Below are 15,950 nucleotides of genomic sequence, written 5' to 3'. Positions count from 1 at the left end.
GCCTTGGCGGTGTGTGGACTGGCACCATCCTGTTGGAACCAGTCCGTCATCCGTTGGTCAGCTCCGGCCTTCTTGCCCAGCTCCTTCCAGAACGGACTCAGTGCCTGTGCCATGTATCGCTCTTGGTTCACCGTCACAGTATCGCCGTTCTCATCTTCGAAGAAGAATGGGCCGATCGTTCCTCCGCCTCTCCTCATCGCCATCCACACAGTCACCTTCTCCGAGTGTAGGGGAGTTGTCAGAACCTCATCCGGCTTTTCTGAAGCCCAGTGCACATCATTCCGGCTGTTCACATGTCCGTTGAGCCAAAAATGGGCTTCATCCGAAAACCATACTCGGTCCATCACTGCTGGGTGCTGTGTGAGCCATTTCGCCGTCTTGACTCGTTTCTTCTGGTCATAGATTGTCAGCTTTTGGCAGAGCTGCAGTCTGTATGGGTGCAGACGCAGGTCTTCCTTTAGAATTCTGTGCAGTGAGCTTCTTGATATGCCTAGAGCTTGACCGCGGTGCCTTATCGACCGTTTTGGACTCTCCAGAACGGAGCTCTCCGCGTTCCTGATGTTGTCTTCAGTTCTTGCTGAAAGCTGTGCGCCACTTCCACGGCGCCGTTCCAGCTGTCCCGATTGAAACTTTCTTACCCACTTGGACAAACGGCAAAGGGAGGGGGTCAAACCGACCCCCCTACACATTAGAAGCTGGCAAACGCCGCACACATGCGAGGGTTAACATATCAATTTTTCCTCAATATTATGTTTTCGAACAATATCGATCATTTTCAGATGCTTCAATTTTACGTTCCAACTTCAGACTACAAAAATAAAAATGTATACGTCAATGTATACGCCGGTCCCGTAGCTCAGTTGGTTAGAGCGTTGGACTCCGCGTGGTGAGAGCACGCGTTCCCGGTTATAACAGTCCGGGTTCGAAGCGCGACGGGCGCTCGACATTTATGGGCCTCCTGACAGGTATGGTTGCGGTTGGTGGCAGGCCGTAGCCAGGCGAAGTCAGCGAGGGGACCGGCCGTGCGCGGCTTTGTGCGCACGTAAAACTTTGGACTCTAAATTCTGCCATAGAATCGGAATTGCGCGATCGGGGGGTAGAGGGCAGGGTCATCGCAACAAGCTTCGCTTAGCGGTGGCTCTGTCCTTGTGAATCCTTCCCATCAAAAGGTTCGGACTAAATTTATTTAAAAAAAAAAACGTTGGACTACCATACAAAAAACGGCCATAATAAAGCTGGTTTCCTCTTCTTGCACCAGGTTCCAGCACTTCTTTTCCAAAATCAGTGCCAATATTTCCAAAATCGTCTTTTTTGGCACATGTATGCCAAAAATAGCACGTGCTAGAAAATGGCGACGATTGACCAAACTTCCCCGACTGATATGTACACAATACACATATCCTCCCTTGGGTCACTTCATCCGGAAGTTGGTCCGGTGCCCCCCCCCCCCCCGGCCCCGGGGTCGCGCAACCTCAGTAAAACCCAAAAATTCTCCCCTGACTGGGTGGGATCGATTACGTGCTCAAAAAGACGGGCACATGTTCCCTCTGAAGTTTATTGAAGGGCACCAGTGACCAGAGATAGTCACGCTATTTTTTGCTGATCACCGCGAGGTCATATTCGCAGATAGGTATACATCAGCTCAGGCACTTGAACATACCTACATGCAACGCTAAAAACGCCATCCAATTCCTCTTGTCTGCCCAAACGGCTGTACAAACCTTATAGCTCACGTTTGACGGCAAAATACAGTTCGGCGACCTATTTTAGGGCAATTGTGACAACACATGGCGAGACGCGGCACGCTGGATCTGTTTTTGCAGCAGCGCTCCGATGTTCGGTTGGCGACGGGGGGTATAAAATGGTCCCGCCGATCCACGGCACGTCATCATCGTCCGCTGGTCAGTCATCACGATTCGTCGTCGCCATGGTCGTCGCTCGCGTTTCGCTGTTGGCCGCTGTCGGCCTGATCATGGGTCTGCAGCTGGTAGCACCATCCACCGCTGCTCCCGCCAGCGGACAGGTAAGGCCTAAACCCTCGCACACAAAGGGCAGCCTTCGTATTACAACCTCATGGTTACAAACTCTACCATAGGTCCAGTATGCTAGAGTTGTCGATCGAAAGCTCGTCCGCAGCGTGCTTGTGCCTTGTACATACACTTACGAGGCCAGAACAGCACTGAGAATGTGTGTTTCCGCGACTCGCGAGTGATGGTTTCCGTTCGCTCATAAAAGGGACTTGTGCTGAATGAGACGCCGATGATGTTCGTTATTATGTGTTATCATGGAATTAAACTATCGTGTAGGCACCATGATTTGATTCACTGTCGAGGATTTCCAACGAAGAGTGTTCTCTAAATGTGAAATCACCTACTGCGGTGTGTTTGCGATGACGGGGTCCGGTGCGCTGTGCTCGTGTTTCAGGATTGTCCCACTGGGTGGGAGGGGCCGCACAGAGATATCTGCTACCGACTGAGTGAGGACGCTCGCAGCTGGACGGACGCCAAGGCCAACGGCTGTGAGGCGCTGAGCGGCGGCGCCTACCTGGCCTCCGTGACGTACGCCAACAAAGCGTTCCTGTCGAAGCAGGAGTCCATCATCGGCTCGGACTACTACTGGGTGGGCCTGCGCTCCGGGGACGCCGAGTGGAACAGCGGCACGGCGGCTGCCGAGCCGGTGGATTACACCAACTGGGAGGTGATGCGTCACCAGGAGCCCAGCGGCTCCAGAATCACCAACGACGACTGTGTGATGATGACGACCGCCAGCGCGCCGGCCGAGTTCCAGCCGGCCGGCAGCTGGGTGGACTGGGACTGCAACTACCAGACCCCGGCCATCTGCCAGGTCCAGCAGGTAAGGCGCCGTGGCGACACATGATGACTGGACTGGAACTGCTACTATACTTGTTCACCCTGTTTGTTCTGCACCAACAACCATATATGACAGCATTGTATGCACAAATATAGACCTCCATGTACTAAATAGTTTTATCCCGCATCGTAGACAGTGTTTACGATTGCTTCACGTCCAAAGAGAGAAAATTATCAGATGTCGTTTAACTGATTTGTTAAACGTCTAGACGATTAATAAAATTCTGATATAACTATGTCGTATTTTTATATAAAATGTATCTTTTACCTTAAGCGCCTGAAAGATATCGACGGTTGGGATAAAAATGATTAAACCGCTCGCAGGTAGAAAAAGATCTGTTAAGCGTCGAGCCGATAGGCGAGATGTTTAAAAGATTTGTTCTACCTACTCGCAGTATATCATACAGAACATAGGTGGTATGTTTCGTCTTCGCTTTCAATTCAGCGGCACCATGGGTGTCGATTTGTATACCTTTGGGGGTGCTGCAGCACCCCCAATGCTCAAATGAGCACCCACAATGGTTTTCCGGGCACCCCCAATGATTTTTTCCCTCAATAACTCCCACTAACTCTGCTTGAGGAAAATAATTGTTCTGCAGTATTTCACTACTAAAAATAAAACAATTACGCAATTTACAAGGCATGAAATAAAGATGTAAAGAAAAGAAAAGTTAGTTTTAAGAAGAAGGGCGAAAAAAGACGTTAAGTTGCAAAGACACTGGTGTGGGTCCGTCGTACACGTGTGTCGGACCCTTAGAGCTGCTGGCGCGTACTCTTTACAAGCCGGCAGGGGGCTCCAGAGACCGGCGACGGGCCCTCAGAGGCCAGCAAAGGGCCATCAGAGGCCTGTGGTACCTTCAGAAACCCTGTGGGGTCGTCTTTAGAGACCGGAACGGACTCAGACGCCGATGGGGCCCTCAGAGTCGCCGGTGTGGGGCCTTCAAATGTCACCGGTGGCAGGGTGGCCGTCACATACGCACTTGTGGGGCCTTCAGAAGCTACGATGTTGGGCCCTCAGAGCCACCGATATAGGGCCTTAAGAGGCACTAGTGGTGGGGCCCTCAGATATGGCAATGTGGGGCCCTCGGACTGGAGGCGCCGGTGTGGGGGCTTCACAGTCGCCGGTGACGGCCCTCACACTTCACAGGCGCCGTTGTGGGGGCTCTCTGAGACACTGCTTTAGGGCCATCACAGGCGCGCGTGGGGCCCTCAGAACTGCTGTTACGGAACGGACCCTTCATAGGCCGACAAGAAGATATCAAGAGGTCACCGGTGCCTTCAGGAGCCTTGTGGGGTTCTCAGAGACTGGCATGGTGCGCTCACGCCGCTGGGACCCTCCGAGTCACCTGTGTGGGGCCGTCCGGGTCGCTGGTAACTGACAAGGGCCCTCAGAACCGCCCATGTAGGGTTTTTAAAGGCATTGGTGTAGGGCCTCAGAGTTAGGGGTGTGGGGCCCTCAGAGACGCCGGTGTGGCGCTCAGGGGCGCCGGTGAGGGCCCTCTTAGTCGCCGTTATAGGGGCCCTCAGAGAAATGGGTGTGGGGCCATTACAGGCGGGTGTGCAGCTCCTAGAGCTGGCCCCCTATACGCCGGTTAAGACCCCCAGAGGGCGGCAAGTGGCCCTCAGAGGCTGGCTTGGGGCCCTTATGGAGATAATTTTGGTACTTGTGGGCCCATGAGGTGTTCTTACGAGTCCTGTGGGGCCCTTCTGAGTCCAAATATAGCCAACGTGGAACCTCAGCGTCCAATTGGCGCCGCAGGGCCCCTCAGGCCGGAATAACCCGATGGGCCCCTGAACCTGATGGCGGGGGGGGGGGGGGGGGCATGTGCCTCACGGGCCCACCTGGCTACGCCACTGAGGAAAATCGTAAACCCATAAATATCGAAATGCGACCACCTGTCATTTTTTCAACGATTATTGTGATCGATCGTAAGGGACTATCCCACCTTCTAAAATGTTGTTAAAACCAGTTAAATTGTGCCCGACTTTATAGATTGGATGACCAGGAACACGGTTCTGGCATTTATTTTTTCATCAAACATCTTAGGCTTCCCATATTCCAAACACAAACTTTCAAATATGTGACGTCACAGCCCAAAATTACCTCCTTCCCCAGGCCACATTACTGTCATAAAGCTGATTCTTTTTACTCTGTAGGCACCACAACAAAGTTCAGACCAAGTTTTAAGCGATTTTTCAACGAACAAACCCATTTAAATCAGAATGACTAAACGAGGTGACGTCACACTAACGGTCGCTCCATGTTGAAGATAGGGCCTTGTACAAGGCCCATTTTCAAATGAAGGGAACGAATTTCTTCAACACCAAGAGGCCGCGGGGGTTGCAACCTAGATAGATAGTGGTTTCTGAACCTCGCCGCAAACTTGGCTATCTCAACTCAAACCCCATGTTAAAGGTGGGATAGTCCCTTTAACGCCAGAGCCTCGTAGCTATACCGTTGCCTCCCGCGCAATATCCGCCCCTGTGGACCGCAGGGGCTGCTGCACCGGTGCTAATCGCGATCATCGGTTTCTGTCACCTTATTACAGAGGTGCCGGGGCCGCTGCCGAGCGGCCGGCAAATGTACGACTTTTTTCGGAAAGATGTTTATTGTAATGAGGTAGCCAAGTACTAGGACGAGCAGAATGATTTTGAAGAACGTTTAACCTTTGGGAAATATTAGTGGAAATCCCGGGATTATCAGTACCTTATGGTGATACCCAACCATGCCTTGTACGGTTGTGCCCCATGGCAAAGCTGCAATCTTTCACCCGGTGCAGGGGTTGAGCACCCCCAACCATTTTGAAAAATCGACACCCCTGAGCGGCACTACTACCTTTCAGGCATCCGACCAGTAACAGAACTGATTCTTCTTTTCTCATTTGACACCTAGAGACCCATAACATATATCACGAACGCTGTTTCACATGGGTCTATACAATGCAAGCAGTCCCTCCCCTCACCCCCACCCCACCCGGCACCCGCCCGCGCGGACTCGCACCCCGCCCCGCTCCCTTAGAACTGACCGATGGCGGGTGCATTCTGCTCTCATCGCTGTTCAACACTGTCTCATTCTGCTCTCTTCGCTGCTCACCCCGGCCTCATTCTGCTCTCACCGCTGCCTGCTCACCTTGTCTCACACTGCTCTCATCGCAGTGTTCAACACTGTCTCATTCTGCTCTCACCGCAGTGTTCAACACTGTCTCAATCTGCTCTCTTCGCTGCTCACCCCGGTCTCATTCTGCTCTCACCGCTGCTCACCTTGTCTCAAATCTGCTCTCACCGCTGTTCAACACTCTCATTCTTCTCTCTTCGCTGCTCACCCCGGTCTCATTCTGCTCTCACCGCTGCTCACCTTGTCTCACACTGCTCTCACCGCTGATCACCCCTGTCTCATTCTGCTCTCATCGCAGTGTTCAACACTGTCTCAATCTGCTCTCGCCGCTGCTCACCTTGTCTCACACTGCTCTCACCGCTCTTGAACCCTGTCTTTCAACCACAGAACTCCGACGGCTCCTGCTCCGATGGCTGGACAAGCGTTGGCTCCGACTGCTACGCCATGACAGAGGCTTTGAGTTTCTCGGAGGCCGAGGTGGCGTGCCCCACTAAAATGGCGGACGCCCGGCTGGCAGCAGTGTCCGACTACGACACGCTGTCTGCAGGTCTGGATATCGGCACGGCCGAATACCTGTGGATCGGCCTGCGCTCGACGCCTGCTGCTGACGGCGCCCTGCGCTGGCTAGCCAACGGCGAGGAGGTGAGCGACACCCCCTGGAAGTGCATCAAGTACGACGAGCCTGACAGCGAGCAGATGGGATTCGAGGACGCCGACTGCGTGGTGGTAAACGGCCTGGAGGCAGACGACCTGTACCAGGCGGGAGCCTGGTCCGACTACTTCTGCACCGTGGAGTACAAGTACCTCTGCGCCCTCAAACTCTGAGCGCATCACACGCCGCAAACAATGGCCGTCGAGGAAAGGCGACAGTGTGTTGGAGCGCTTGTCTCGGGCACTGCTCTAGGTAGCTATGTGGTTAAGCGTGGAGTTTGATCACTTTGAGTGGTATAGAATAGAGGGTTATCTTCGTGAGCTCAGACCGACGAAAAATATACATGTGCACAGGGCATGAGTGTTGCGTAATGAGTACCGCAAGCGTTGAAGCATTTTACGCCATGAAGTTTGTGATGGTGGACGGTTAAAGGAGATTAATTTACTTCAGGGTTTTCGACATTTTTTCCCTCGGTGATTGTAGTCATAATAAAAGTCATGCATTCAAAATTCCACGACACACTGAGAGCTTAAAAGCTTCAGTTCACACAAACAAAGGCTTAATATAAACACGTGCAATTAGCACATCAGGTACGGGGAGGAGGGAAAATTGTGCCCTCGTACCCTCGCGCCGTCGGGTCGTATGCCATTTTTAACGATTCACACTTTTTTGTTATCCATTCCACGTAGAATTGTCCAGCGCATCCGAATCTGACATTAAATCATTTAACAAATGATTGCTTATGCCTCATAAAACTCAAAGTGCAGCCTTGCGCTGACCAGCGTCGTGCTTCCCGGATATAGCGAAAAAACACACTACAATGAAACGCCGGCTCACTCGTTTACCAACAGCGGATTAAAGTTGCTATATGTTTTCATTATCTGTGACTTATTAAGATGATGGTATGCACGAAAATTTTCAAAAAAAAGACATCCAAATGCATAATTTTGGAACAAAATGTAAAACATGTTACCAATGTCTCTTGGTTCAGAGAGTTGACCAGCGAACTGTTGTCGTCGTACACAGTTTGGTATGCGGTGGTACGCGATGAAACGCATATCAAAATGTTCTGCATCGGGGGCAACTTTCAATTTTTTGCCGAATTTTGCCTAAACAGTTCTTACGAGTTACGAGACGTCAAAGCAGCCGCAGTGCCGCGTGGTTCCTTACGCCCCGCCGCGCCGCGCCGCGCCGCGGCAGGTTACCAGACCGCGGCACACCGCCTTTCGCACGTGCAAGGCCCACCCTCTCGCTCGCTCCGTTAGTCGCCCCAAAAGGCGTTAAACTGGTATGGTAAAATGTGTTTCATTATATGAAAAATGAGCACATTAGGAAGTTTACTTTGAGTTAGAAGGTAGCACCCAGTCGATGTGCCGACCTTGTAGCTATTTTCTACCAAAAGGCTCAATAGGCTCAGCAAGGGCACCAGTCGGTAATTTAGTAGGACGAGGTAGGCACAAATAGGCAAGGGTTCCCGTCAAGTTGCTGACTATGTACTGGCCTGGTGTGGTATTTTTTTGAAAAAAAATTTGGGCAATTTACTTTACTTTCAGCGTTTTCTGAAGTGTAGAAAATGACCCTTATCCAGACTATGCCATCAAACAAACGAATGCCACTAGGTATAGGGAGAGTGGAGACAAGAGGAAGACGAAGAATGACGTAGGCACTGCCTTCCTTGCCTATATGAGAGAGCCCGGCCCCTGCGATCCACCACGTTTTGCTTAAGTTAGCTGCGAAAAACCGAGGACAGAGAATCTGTTCGACCCCTCCACCTTTAAGTGCAAGGATTAACTAAGTGCAAAGGTTAAGCGCGAATTGTCTTTTGAGGATTGGGCTAGGCATGAACAAACATTTATTTCTAAGACGACTGTAGCACCGTTCCACTTTTTTAACGCTTCCACGCCTACGATGCATTGCCAGCCGAAAACGACTTAGCGCTAAGTTCATGGGGAGGGGTGGGGGAGGGATTGGATGGAACAGGGGAGCCAACCATGTTGTCAGGGATCAGGCACCATTAGCCCAGCCATTTGAGGGTGAAATGAAGTTAGTAAAAGTAGCGTAGGGTGCGATGCAGAAAATCAGAATTTCAACTTAGCGACTCAGAAATTGAACCATTGGTACCTACAAAATAGCATGATAAGCAAAATAGCTACCTCGAAATTTCCAAAATATAAAAATCCCTAGATCTAGGGATTTTGTAACTCAAAATTTAGATGTCTTGGGATATTTTTGAACTTTGGGAAAATTTTCAAAAAACAGGAATACGTGTAAGAGAACCTCTTACGGGCCTTAAACATGCCAAAAATTGACAACATATCTCTAAATCTGCCAGAGATATGGGAATTTGAATGACTGAGAAAGTAGCGACTGTTCTTATGACGTCACGATATTTTCGGTATTTGTGCTTAAATTCAGTCAGGAGTAATACTTATGATACGTATCAACCTCTTCTTGACTGAATACGTTCCTTTACGTGAGTAAAGTCACTTTTACGTGATTTTTTTTCGTTGTAAACCGGTTCAATTTTACCTTATTTGACCTTTGTGTGACGTCATAGGTGCAAGAAAAATGGTGGAGGAGGTTTCTGTGGTTGCATATATACTATATAGGTATAACATGTCTTCATAAATACCCGAATATTCACAATTTTAACATGCCTTTCCTAACGATTCGCGAAAGTGTTTTCTAATTGGTCGAGGCTGACCTCTGTTATGACGTCACAGGTCGTCATCCACTTAGGTGACTAATCCATATGCCAGATCTATCATATACATCATATCCAGACTCATTTTGGAAACTTTGATTTCATTTTTATGACCGACGTCTCTTCATTGTAAATTGGACTGATTTGAACTTTTTGACCTCCCTGTGACGTCACAGGTCAAATATCAAGGTCATTGATATGCTCTCTTGTGCATCTCAATGAGCTCTTTCGAATGCCGTTTGAATTTTTCCGATCCAGCTATTGGTTCCGGAGATACGACGGGGGCCCTTTGCCCCCCCCCCCCTCCCCCCCAACAGGACGTGGAACCTGCCAGACCTCAATGGCGCGCGGGATATCGGATATATCGTGAGGAAACTGGGAGTCGCAAATCTATAATTTGACTTCTGACGTCGCTGTGATGTCAATTCAAATGGGATCGACAGTCGACACCAAATTTGGACACCACCTTTGTTAGGTATTCAGGAAGATGTGTGCAAAGTTTCGCTTCTCTATCTCTCCGCGTTGTGACGATATCGTCGCTGAAGTATTAGCAGAGCAACTTTATGCCCCCCCCCCCTATCGGCCGGCGGGTGGCGTGGAGGCCCAGCAGCCGCCGGGTTAAGCCCTTGTTTGTGTGAGCTGAAGCTTGTGAAGTTCCCAGCGGATCCGGCAGTTCGGAATACCCGCCCACCATCAAATGCTTGAGCGTAAAATCCTTGAACTTATGCAGTACTCATTACTCAATTCTCATGCTTACGCACATGTATATTTTTCGTCAGCCAAAACACAAGAAGATAATCCGCAATACCGCTCAAAGTGATGAAACCCCACTCTATGTAAACACATCATAAGACTCCTCAGGGAATACAGTAGGCGGGGGTAGCCAGCCTATCACAAAATGATGTCTCGACTAGCTACCCAGAGCAGTGCAGTTGCTCGAGAGAAGCGCTCCAACACACTGTCGCCTTTCCTCGACGGCCATTGTTTGCGGCGTGTGATGCTCTCAGAGTTTGAGGGCGCAGAGGTACTTGAACTCGGCGCTGCAGTAGTAGTCGCCCCACTCGCCCGTCCTGTACAGCTCGGCTGCCTCCAGGCCGTTCACCGCCACGCAGTCGGCGTCGTCGCCCACAATCTCACTGTCGGGCTCGTCGTACTTGACGTACTTCCAGGGGGTGTCGCTCACCTCCTCGCCGTTGGCTAGCCAGCGCAGGGCGCCGTCGGCAGCAGGCGTCGAGCGCAGGCCGATCCACAGGTATTCGGCCGTGCCGATATCCAGACCTGCAGACAGCGTGTCGTAGTCGGACACTGCTGCCAGCCGGGCACCCGTCATCTTAGTGGGGCACGCCAGCTCGGCCTCCGAGAAACTCAAAGCCTCTGTCATGGCGTAGCAGTCGGAGCCAACGCTTGTCCAGCCATCGGAGCAGGAGCCGTTCGAATTCTGTGGTTGAAAGACAGGGTTCAAGAGCGGTGAGAGCAGTGTGAGACAAGGTGAGCAGCGGTGAGAGCAGATTGAGACAGTGTTGAACACTGCGATGAGAGCAGAATGAGACAGGGGTGATCAGCGGTGAGAGCAGATTGAGACAAGGTGAGCAGCGGTGAGAGCAGAGTGAGACAAGGTGAGCAGCGAAGAGAGCAGAATGAGACCGCGGGTGAGCAGCGGTGAGCAGAAGCGGCCGAACTGCTTCAATTAGGGGGGGGGGGGGGCACTGCCGACTTTTGGTCCCATTCTTTCCATGCATCGCCCATAAGGCTAATGTTAAATGTCAAAATCAAAGGGGGACACGGTGCCCCGGTGCCCTCCCCGTTCCGCCGCCTATGGCGGTGAGACTGAGGGCAGAATGAGACAGGGATGATCAGTGGTGAGAGCAAAATGAGACAGCGGTGAGAGCAGAATGCACCCGCCACGGTCAGATCTAAGGGGGCCGGGCGGGGTGCGAGTCGGCGCGAGCGGGGGCCAACGGCTCACATAGATTATTTTCGTGGGTGGCAGGTCGGTAACTCGGTAGGTACTTGTGAAACTGCGTTCGTGTTATATATGTTATGTCTTTGAACTTTGGGTGTCAAAGGAGAAAAAGAAGAGTCAATTTAAAATCTGGTCGGATGCATGAAATGCAGTTTGAGTTGTGCACAGCTGAATTGAAAGCGAAGACTAAGCATACCACAGATGTATACTGTATGAAGTATAGTCGCAGTTCCAGTCCAGTAATCGTGTGTCGCAACGGCCGACGGCGCCTTACCTGCTGGACCTGGCAGATGGCCGGGGTCTGGTAGTTGCAGTCCCAGTCCATCCAGCTGCCGGCCGGCTGGACCTCGTATGGTGCGAGGGCCGTCATCACCATCACACAGTCGTCGTTGGTGATTCTGGAGCCGCTGGGCTCATAGTGACGCACCAGCTCCCAGTTGGTGTAATCCACCGGCTCGGCAGCCGCCGTGCCGCTGTTCCACTCGGCGTCCCCGGAGCGCAGGCCCACCCAGTAGTAGTCCGAGCCGACGATGGACTCCTGCTTCGACAGGAACGCTTTGTTGGCGTACGTCACGGAGGCCAGGTAGGCGCCGCCGCTCAGCGCCTCACAGCCGTTGGCCTTGGCGTCCGTCCAGCTGCGAGCGTCCTCACTCAGTCGGTAGCAGATATCTCTGTGCGGCCCCTCCCACCCAGTGGGACAATCCTGAAACACGAGCACAGCGCACCGGTCCCCGTCATCGCAAACACACCGCAGTAGGTGATTTCACATTTAGAGAACACTCTTCGTTGGAAATCCTCGACAATGAATCAAATCATCATTCCATACCTTGAACTATGATGGCTGTTCAATAACTCACATATTTTTAGGAAAATATGGTCTCTCTTGCGTTGCCTGTTGTTAATGCTTATACTGATATGATATGCGTACAAAATGCGTGTATCGGCTTGTGTACACATTTATGTTACTCTTTGTTAAGCCAATTTTATGTGTTACATATTTTATATGAATGAATGGAAGAAATTCCCCTGATTTATCTTAAAGACGGTCTACAAAATAAGTCCTTTCCGTATGCGGGCAGGTGGCACATGAGAAGCGCTCAGGCGTCACTGCCCACTGGTGACCCGCATACGGCGGGGACTTATTTTGTAGACCTACTGCACATGCGTATGTAGTATCTACCATGGTACCTACATGATATTTTTATTATATAGACGTATTGATATAAATGGTAAAGGCATTGGAAACTTTTGCATTTTGTTGTTACACTAGTTGTATACTTCGTTCAGTGATAGAACCAATCGAAGGAGTGGAGCATGGCGCATCTTTATGCAATGAGATCTGACCGACCGATAGGCTAGCCTTTGAGTTACTAGTCTATCCGGCGAGTGCACCTAATTTGACCAAATTTGCACCTCATCTCTTTTACAGCAAATATCTTCATTTTATGAATTTATTTCAGTGTTTTAATCGATGATGATATCTGATAATACGACAAAGCAGGCATATAAGCAATTAGTGTAACCCTAGCTGATAGCTACTAAGAGACACACTGAATCTGATTTGACCAAATCTGCACCTGATCTGCACGAGATGTTCACCAAATGTTTACCAGATGGCCGTCGTGAAAACGGCTATTATCGGTTTTGTCGAAAAAACAATACCTACCACGCAGTCTGCAGTGGGCCCTAAATACAAGCATGCTGCGGACGAGCTTTCAAGCGACATCTCTAGCAAGAACTTGGTAGAATTTGTAATCATAAGGTTGTTATACGAGGGCTGCCCTTTGTGTGAGAGGGTTAAGCCTTACCTGTCCGCTGGCGGGAGCAGCAGTGGACGGTGCCGCTAACTGCAGCCCCATGATCAGGCCGACAGCGGCCAACAGCGAAACGCGAGCGACAACCATGGCGACGACGAAGCGATGACCGACCAGCGGACGATGATGATGTGCCGTGGATCGGCGGGACCATTTTATACCCCCGTCGCCAACCGAACGTCGAAGCGTTGCTGCAAAAACAGATCCGGCGTGCCGCGTCTCGCCATGTTGTCACAATTGCCCTAAAATAGGTCGCCAAACTGTAGTTTGCCGTTATACGTGAGCTATAAGGTTTGTACAGCCGTTTGGGCAGACAAGAGGAATGGGATGGCGTTTTTAGCGTTGCATGCACATATGTTCAAACTTCAAGTGCCTGAGCCGTTGCATATTTGCGAATGCGACCTCGGAGCTTAGCAAAATATTAGCGTTACTAACTCTAGTGCGGGGTGCCCTTCAATAACCTTCAGAGTGAACACGTGCCTGTCCTAGTTGAGAGGGTGATCGACCTCACCCAGTCACGGGAGAAGGCTTGTGTGTGGTAGCGCGGCCCCCGGGGGGGGGGGGGGAGGCCGCCATCCGAATGAAGTGACCCGAGGAAGGTGCTTACACCGGCTCCGCCACCGTTTTGGGATGGGGATCCGACCCAAAACACAAATCTCACTGGCGGATCTAGGGAGGATCATTTGGGACAAAGGCTGCCATCCCTCCTCCCCCCTAGCGCCCGAAATCGATGAAAAATTGTCGTTGTTCTTGAGTACAAGGAAAATGTAACATTTTTTAAAGCTTTTTTATTTCTCTATCATTAACCCTCGCCCTGGCAGGGGGGGGGGTTGATGCGACCCCCCTAAGTTTTTTTCAAAGATAGCGTAAAAACGGCGGGGCACCCCCAAATTTGGCACAGCCTATGGGGCAGCCTTTTTACATATGACCTGAAAATTTCAGGTCCGGGTGACCTTGGGTCAGGTCAGGTCACAAATTGACTATGGGTCAGGCCATAGTCAATTTTCAACTTTCTTCATGTACAGCCCTCTTGCAGACTGCGTGGTAGGTATTCTTTTTTCGACAAAACCGAGAATAACGCGAATACTATGCTATCGGTCACCCGGAAATCGTAGCAGCAAGATGCGCGAGACTTCGCACCTTAGATTGACATTATCACCATATGCATTTTCCATCCAGTTTGGCAACAAAACCCGAAAGTTTATATTTGCCCCCAAAACGAACTTTTACATTTTGTTGCCACACAAGGCGTATGCTTTGTTTATTGATAGGCCCTATCGAAGGAGTGGAGCATGGCGCATCTATTTGCAGTGAGTTTCGACCGACTGATAACATGACTTTTGAATTATTATCAGTTTTGTCGGAAAAAGAATACCTACCACGCAGTCTGCTGAGGGCTGTACCTGTCCAACCTACAGCTTCAGACTGATTTCCTTCAAACTTTCAGGATGTGCGAAGTTCACCGAGTTGTGTAACATGTAGTTCGTTTTTTTATGTCACTGACCTGAGGTCAGTTAGAAGTCATTAGAGGTCAGTCGACAAACTAACATTTTGACGGGAAACGGCGGGATCTTTCGATTTAGCTTAAAATCGGTGTACAGGGCCTCCTCGATGCGCTGATTCCGAAAATGTGCCTCTTTGGGTTGGTATTTTGCACCGTTAACAAGTTAGCGGCCAATTAACATTTTAACGGGAAACGGCGGTGTCTTTCGATTTGGCTGAAAATCGGTTTACAGAGCCTCCTCGATGCAGTGGCGGATCCAGGGGGGGGGGGGGGCAAAATGGGCATTTGCCCCTCCCAAACGGCATAATTTTAACATTACGCCTATGGACGAGGCATGGAAAGAATCGATAAATTGTTATGGTTTGCCCCCCTCCCCAAAAAAAACTCTGAGCTGGATCCGCCTCTGCCTCGATGCGCTGATTTCAGCGCATCGAAGTGGCCCTGTGTACCGATTTTAACCCTCGCCCGCACATGCCATTTTCCCATCCTAGAACGCACATGGGGGGGGGGGGCTGCCACCTCCCGCGCCATTTCGTTCCTGTTGGAGATAGGGGAAAGTGGGGTAAGACGGTCAGGGTAGGTAAGACGGGCACCCCTTCTGCAGACCAAACCAATAGCGCTACGAGCGAGAAAAATTAGGACCAGAATTGCCTTTCCCACTACACACCACCATTGAAGTCTGGTGAATTTGTGTTCAGTCGATAATCTTTTATTTTGATTTCTATAAAACACTCATTTCATTGAAAACATTTATAATGTATTGGGCAAGCTTTTGTATGAAGCACTATAGAGTTAAAAGCTCGCTATCACTTGTGGTACACTCATATGCCACCAGTGTCCATTTGCTGCGGATTTGCTTTGTCTGCATCAAATTGTCCACGGAGAAAAATCGTGCTGAACTTCTTACATTGAGTTTGGGCTAAGATGGGCAACTATGAATCCAATGGGTCCTTGATGGTGAAAATATTTTTGTTGCTGTACACACAAAAAAATATTAACACCGTTAGCGGTGTAATTGCAGAGTACAGTATATCTAAAAAGTATGTCCCCTGGTTTGGCTCTCCCACAGGAGGCGAATCGGTAACTTGGCTGAATCTCAGTTGCGGCACCCGGCCGCCAGGGTCGCTGCCGCGCGAGCGGCCTTGACCGCTCGCATGTCATTGGCAGTTCGGTCCCGAGGTGGGGAGGGGAGAAGAGGGGAAGAGAGGGGAGGGAGCGGCTTTCGCTCGGCACTTGGCGATACCTGGCTGACCCCGCGCTCCCTCGCTGACCTTTGTCCTGCCCTCAGGTGAAGACCGACTTCCTGGCCTGTAGCGGCCCAGCGGAAA

At 50.7% G+C, this 15,950-nt stretch overlaps 2 protein-coding genes across 2 annotated transcripts; one reads left to right on the top strand and one right to left on the bottom strand.

Annotated features, from left to right (window-relative positions):
• The first annotated feature begins 1,381 nt into the window (after positions 1-1,381).
• Positions 1,382-6,992, top strand: LOC122382042 (C-type mannose receptor 2-like). The gene is made up of 3 exons (XM_043366918.1): positions 1,382-2,023; positions 2,425-2,853; positions 6,373-6,992. Exons 1-3 carry the CDS (start codon positions 1,862-1,864, stop codon positions 6,808-6,810), a joined length of 1,029 nt encoding a protein of 342 aa, XP_043222853.1. The 5' UTR covers positions 1,382-1,861; the 3' UTR covers positions 6,811-6,992.
• A 3,101-nt stretch (positions 6,993-10,093) lies between these two features.
• Positions 10,094-13,304, bottom strand: LOC122382029 (C-type mannose receptor 2-like). The gene is made up of 3 exons (XM_043366895.1): positions 13,113-13,304; positions 11,579-12,007; positions 10,094-10,779 (listed from the first exon to the last, which is right to left on the bottom strand). The coding sequence occupies exons 1-3, from the start codon at positions 13,206-13,208 to the stop codon at positions 10,345-10,347; spliced, it is 960 nt and encodes a 319-aa protein (XP_043222830.1). The 5' UTR covers positions 13,209-13,304; the 3' UTR covers positions 10,094-10,344.
• Between the last annotated feature and the right edge of the window lie 2,646 nt (positions 13,305-15,950).

The sequence above is a fragment of the Amphibalanus amphitrite genome, unplaced genomic scaffold (assembly GCF_019059575.1).
Source record: "Amphibalanus amphitrite isolate SeventyFive unplaced genomic scaffold, NRLGWU_Aamphi_draft 000132F_arrow, whole genome shotgun sequence".
Lineage (NCBI taxonomy): Eukaryota > Metazoa > Arthropoda > Thecostraca > Balanomorpha > Balanidae > Amphibalanus > Amphibalanus amphitrite.
This window is presented reverse-complemented; position numbering and strand designations above follow the sequence as displayed.

Bases quoted from the DNA above. Each gene is read 5' to 3' on its own strand.
- LOC122382042 (XM_043366918.1), top strand. From the start codon at position 1,862: ATGGTCCCGCCGATCCACGGCACGTCATCATCGTCCGCTGGTCAGTCA. The intron at 2,024-2,424 runs GTAAGGCCTAAA...CTCGTGTTTCAG, and splicing joins CTGCTCCCGCCAGCGGACAG to GATTGTCCCACTGGGTGGGA. The intron at 2,854-6,372 runs GTAAGGCGCCGT...TTTCAACCACAG, and splicing joins CCATCTGCCAGGTCCAGCAG to AACTCCGACGGCTCCTGCTC.
- LOC122382029 (XM_043366895.1), bottom strand. From the start codon at position 13,208: ATGGTTGTCGCTCGCGTTTCGCTGTTGGCCGCTGTCGGCCTGATCATG. The intron at 12,008-13,112 runs GTAAGGCTTAAC...CTCGTGTTTCAG, and splicing joins CTGCTCCCGCCAGCGGACAG to GATTGTCCCACTGGGTGGGA. The intron at 10,780-11,578 runs GTAAGGCGCCGT...TTTCAACCACAG, and splicing joins CCATCTGCCAGGTCCAGCAG to AATTCGAACGGCTCCTGCTC.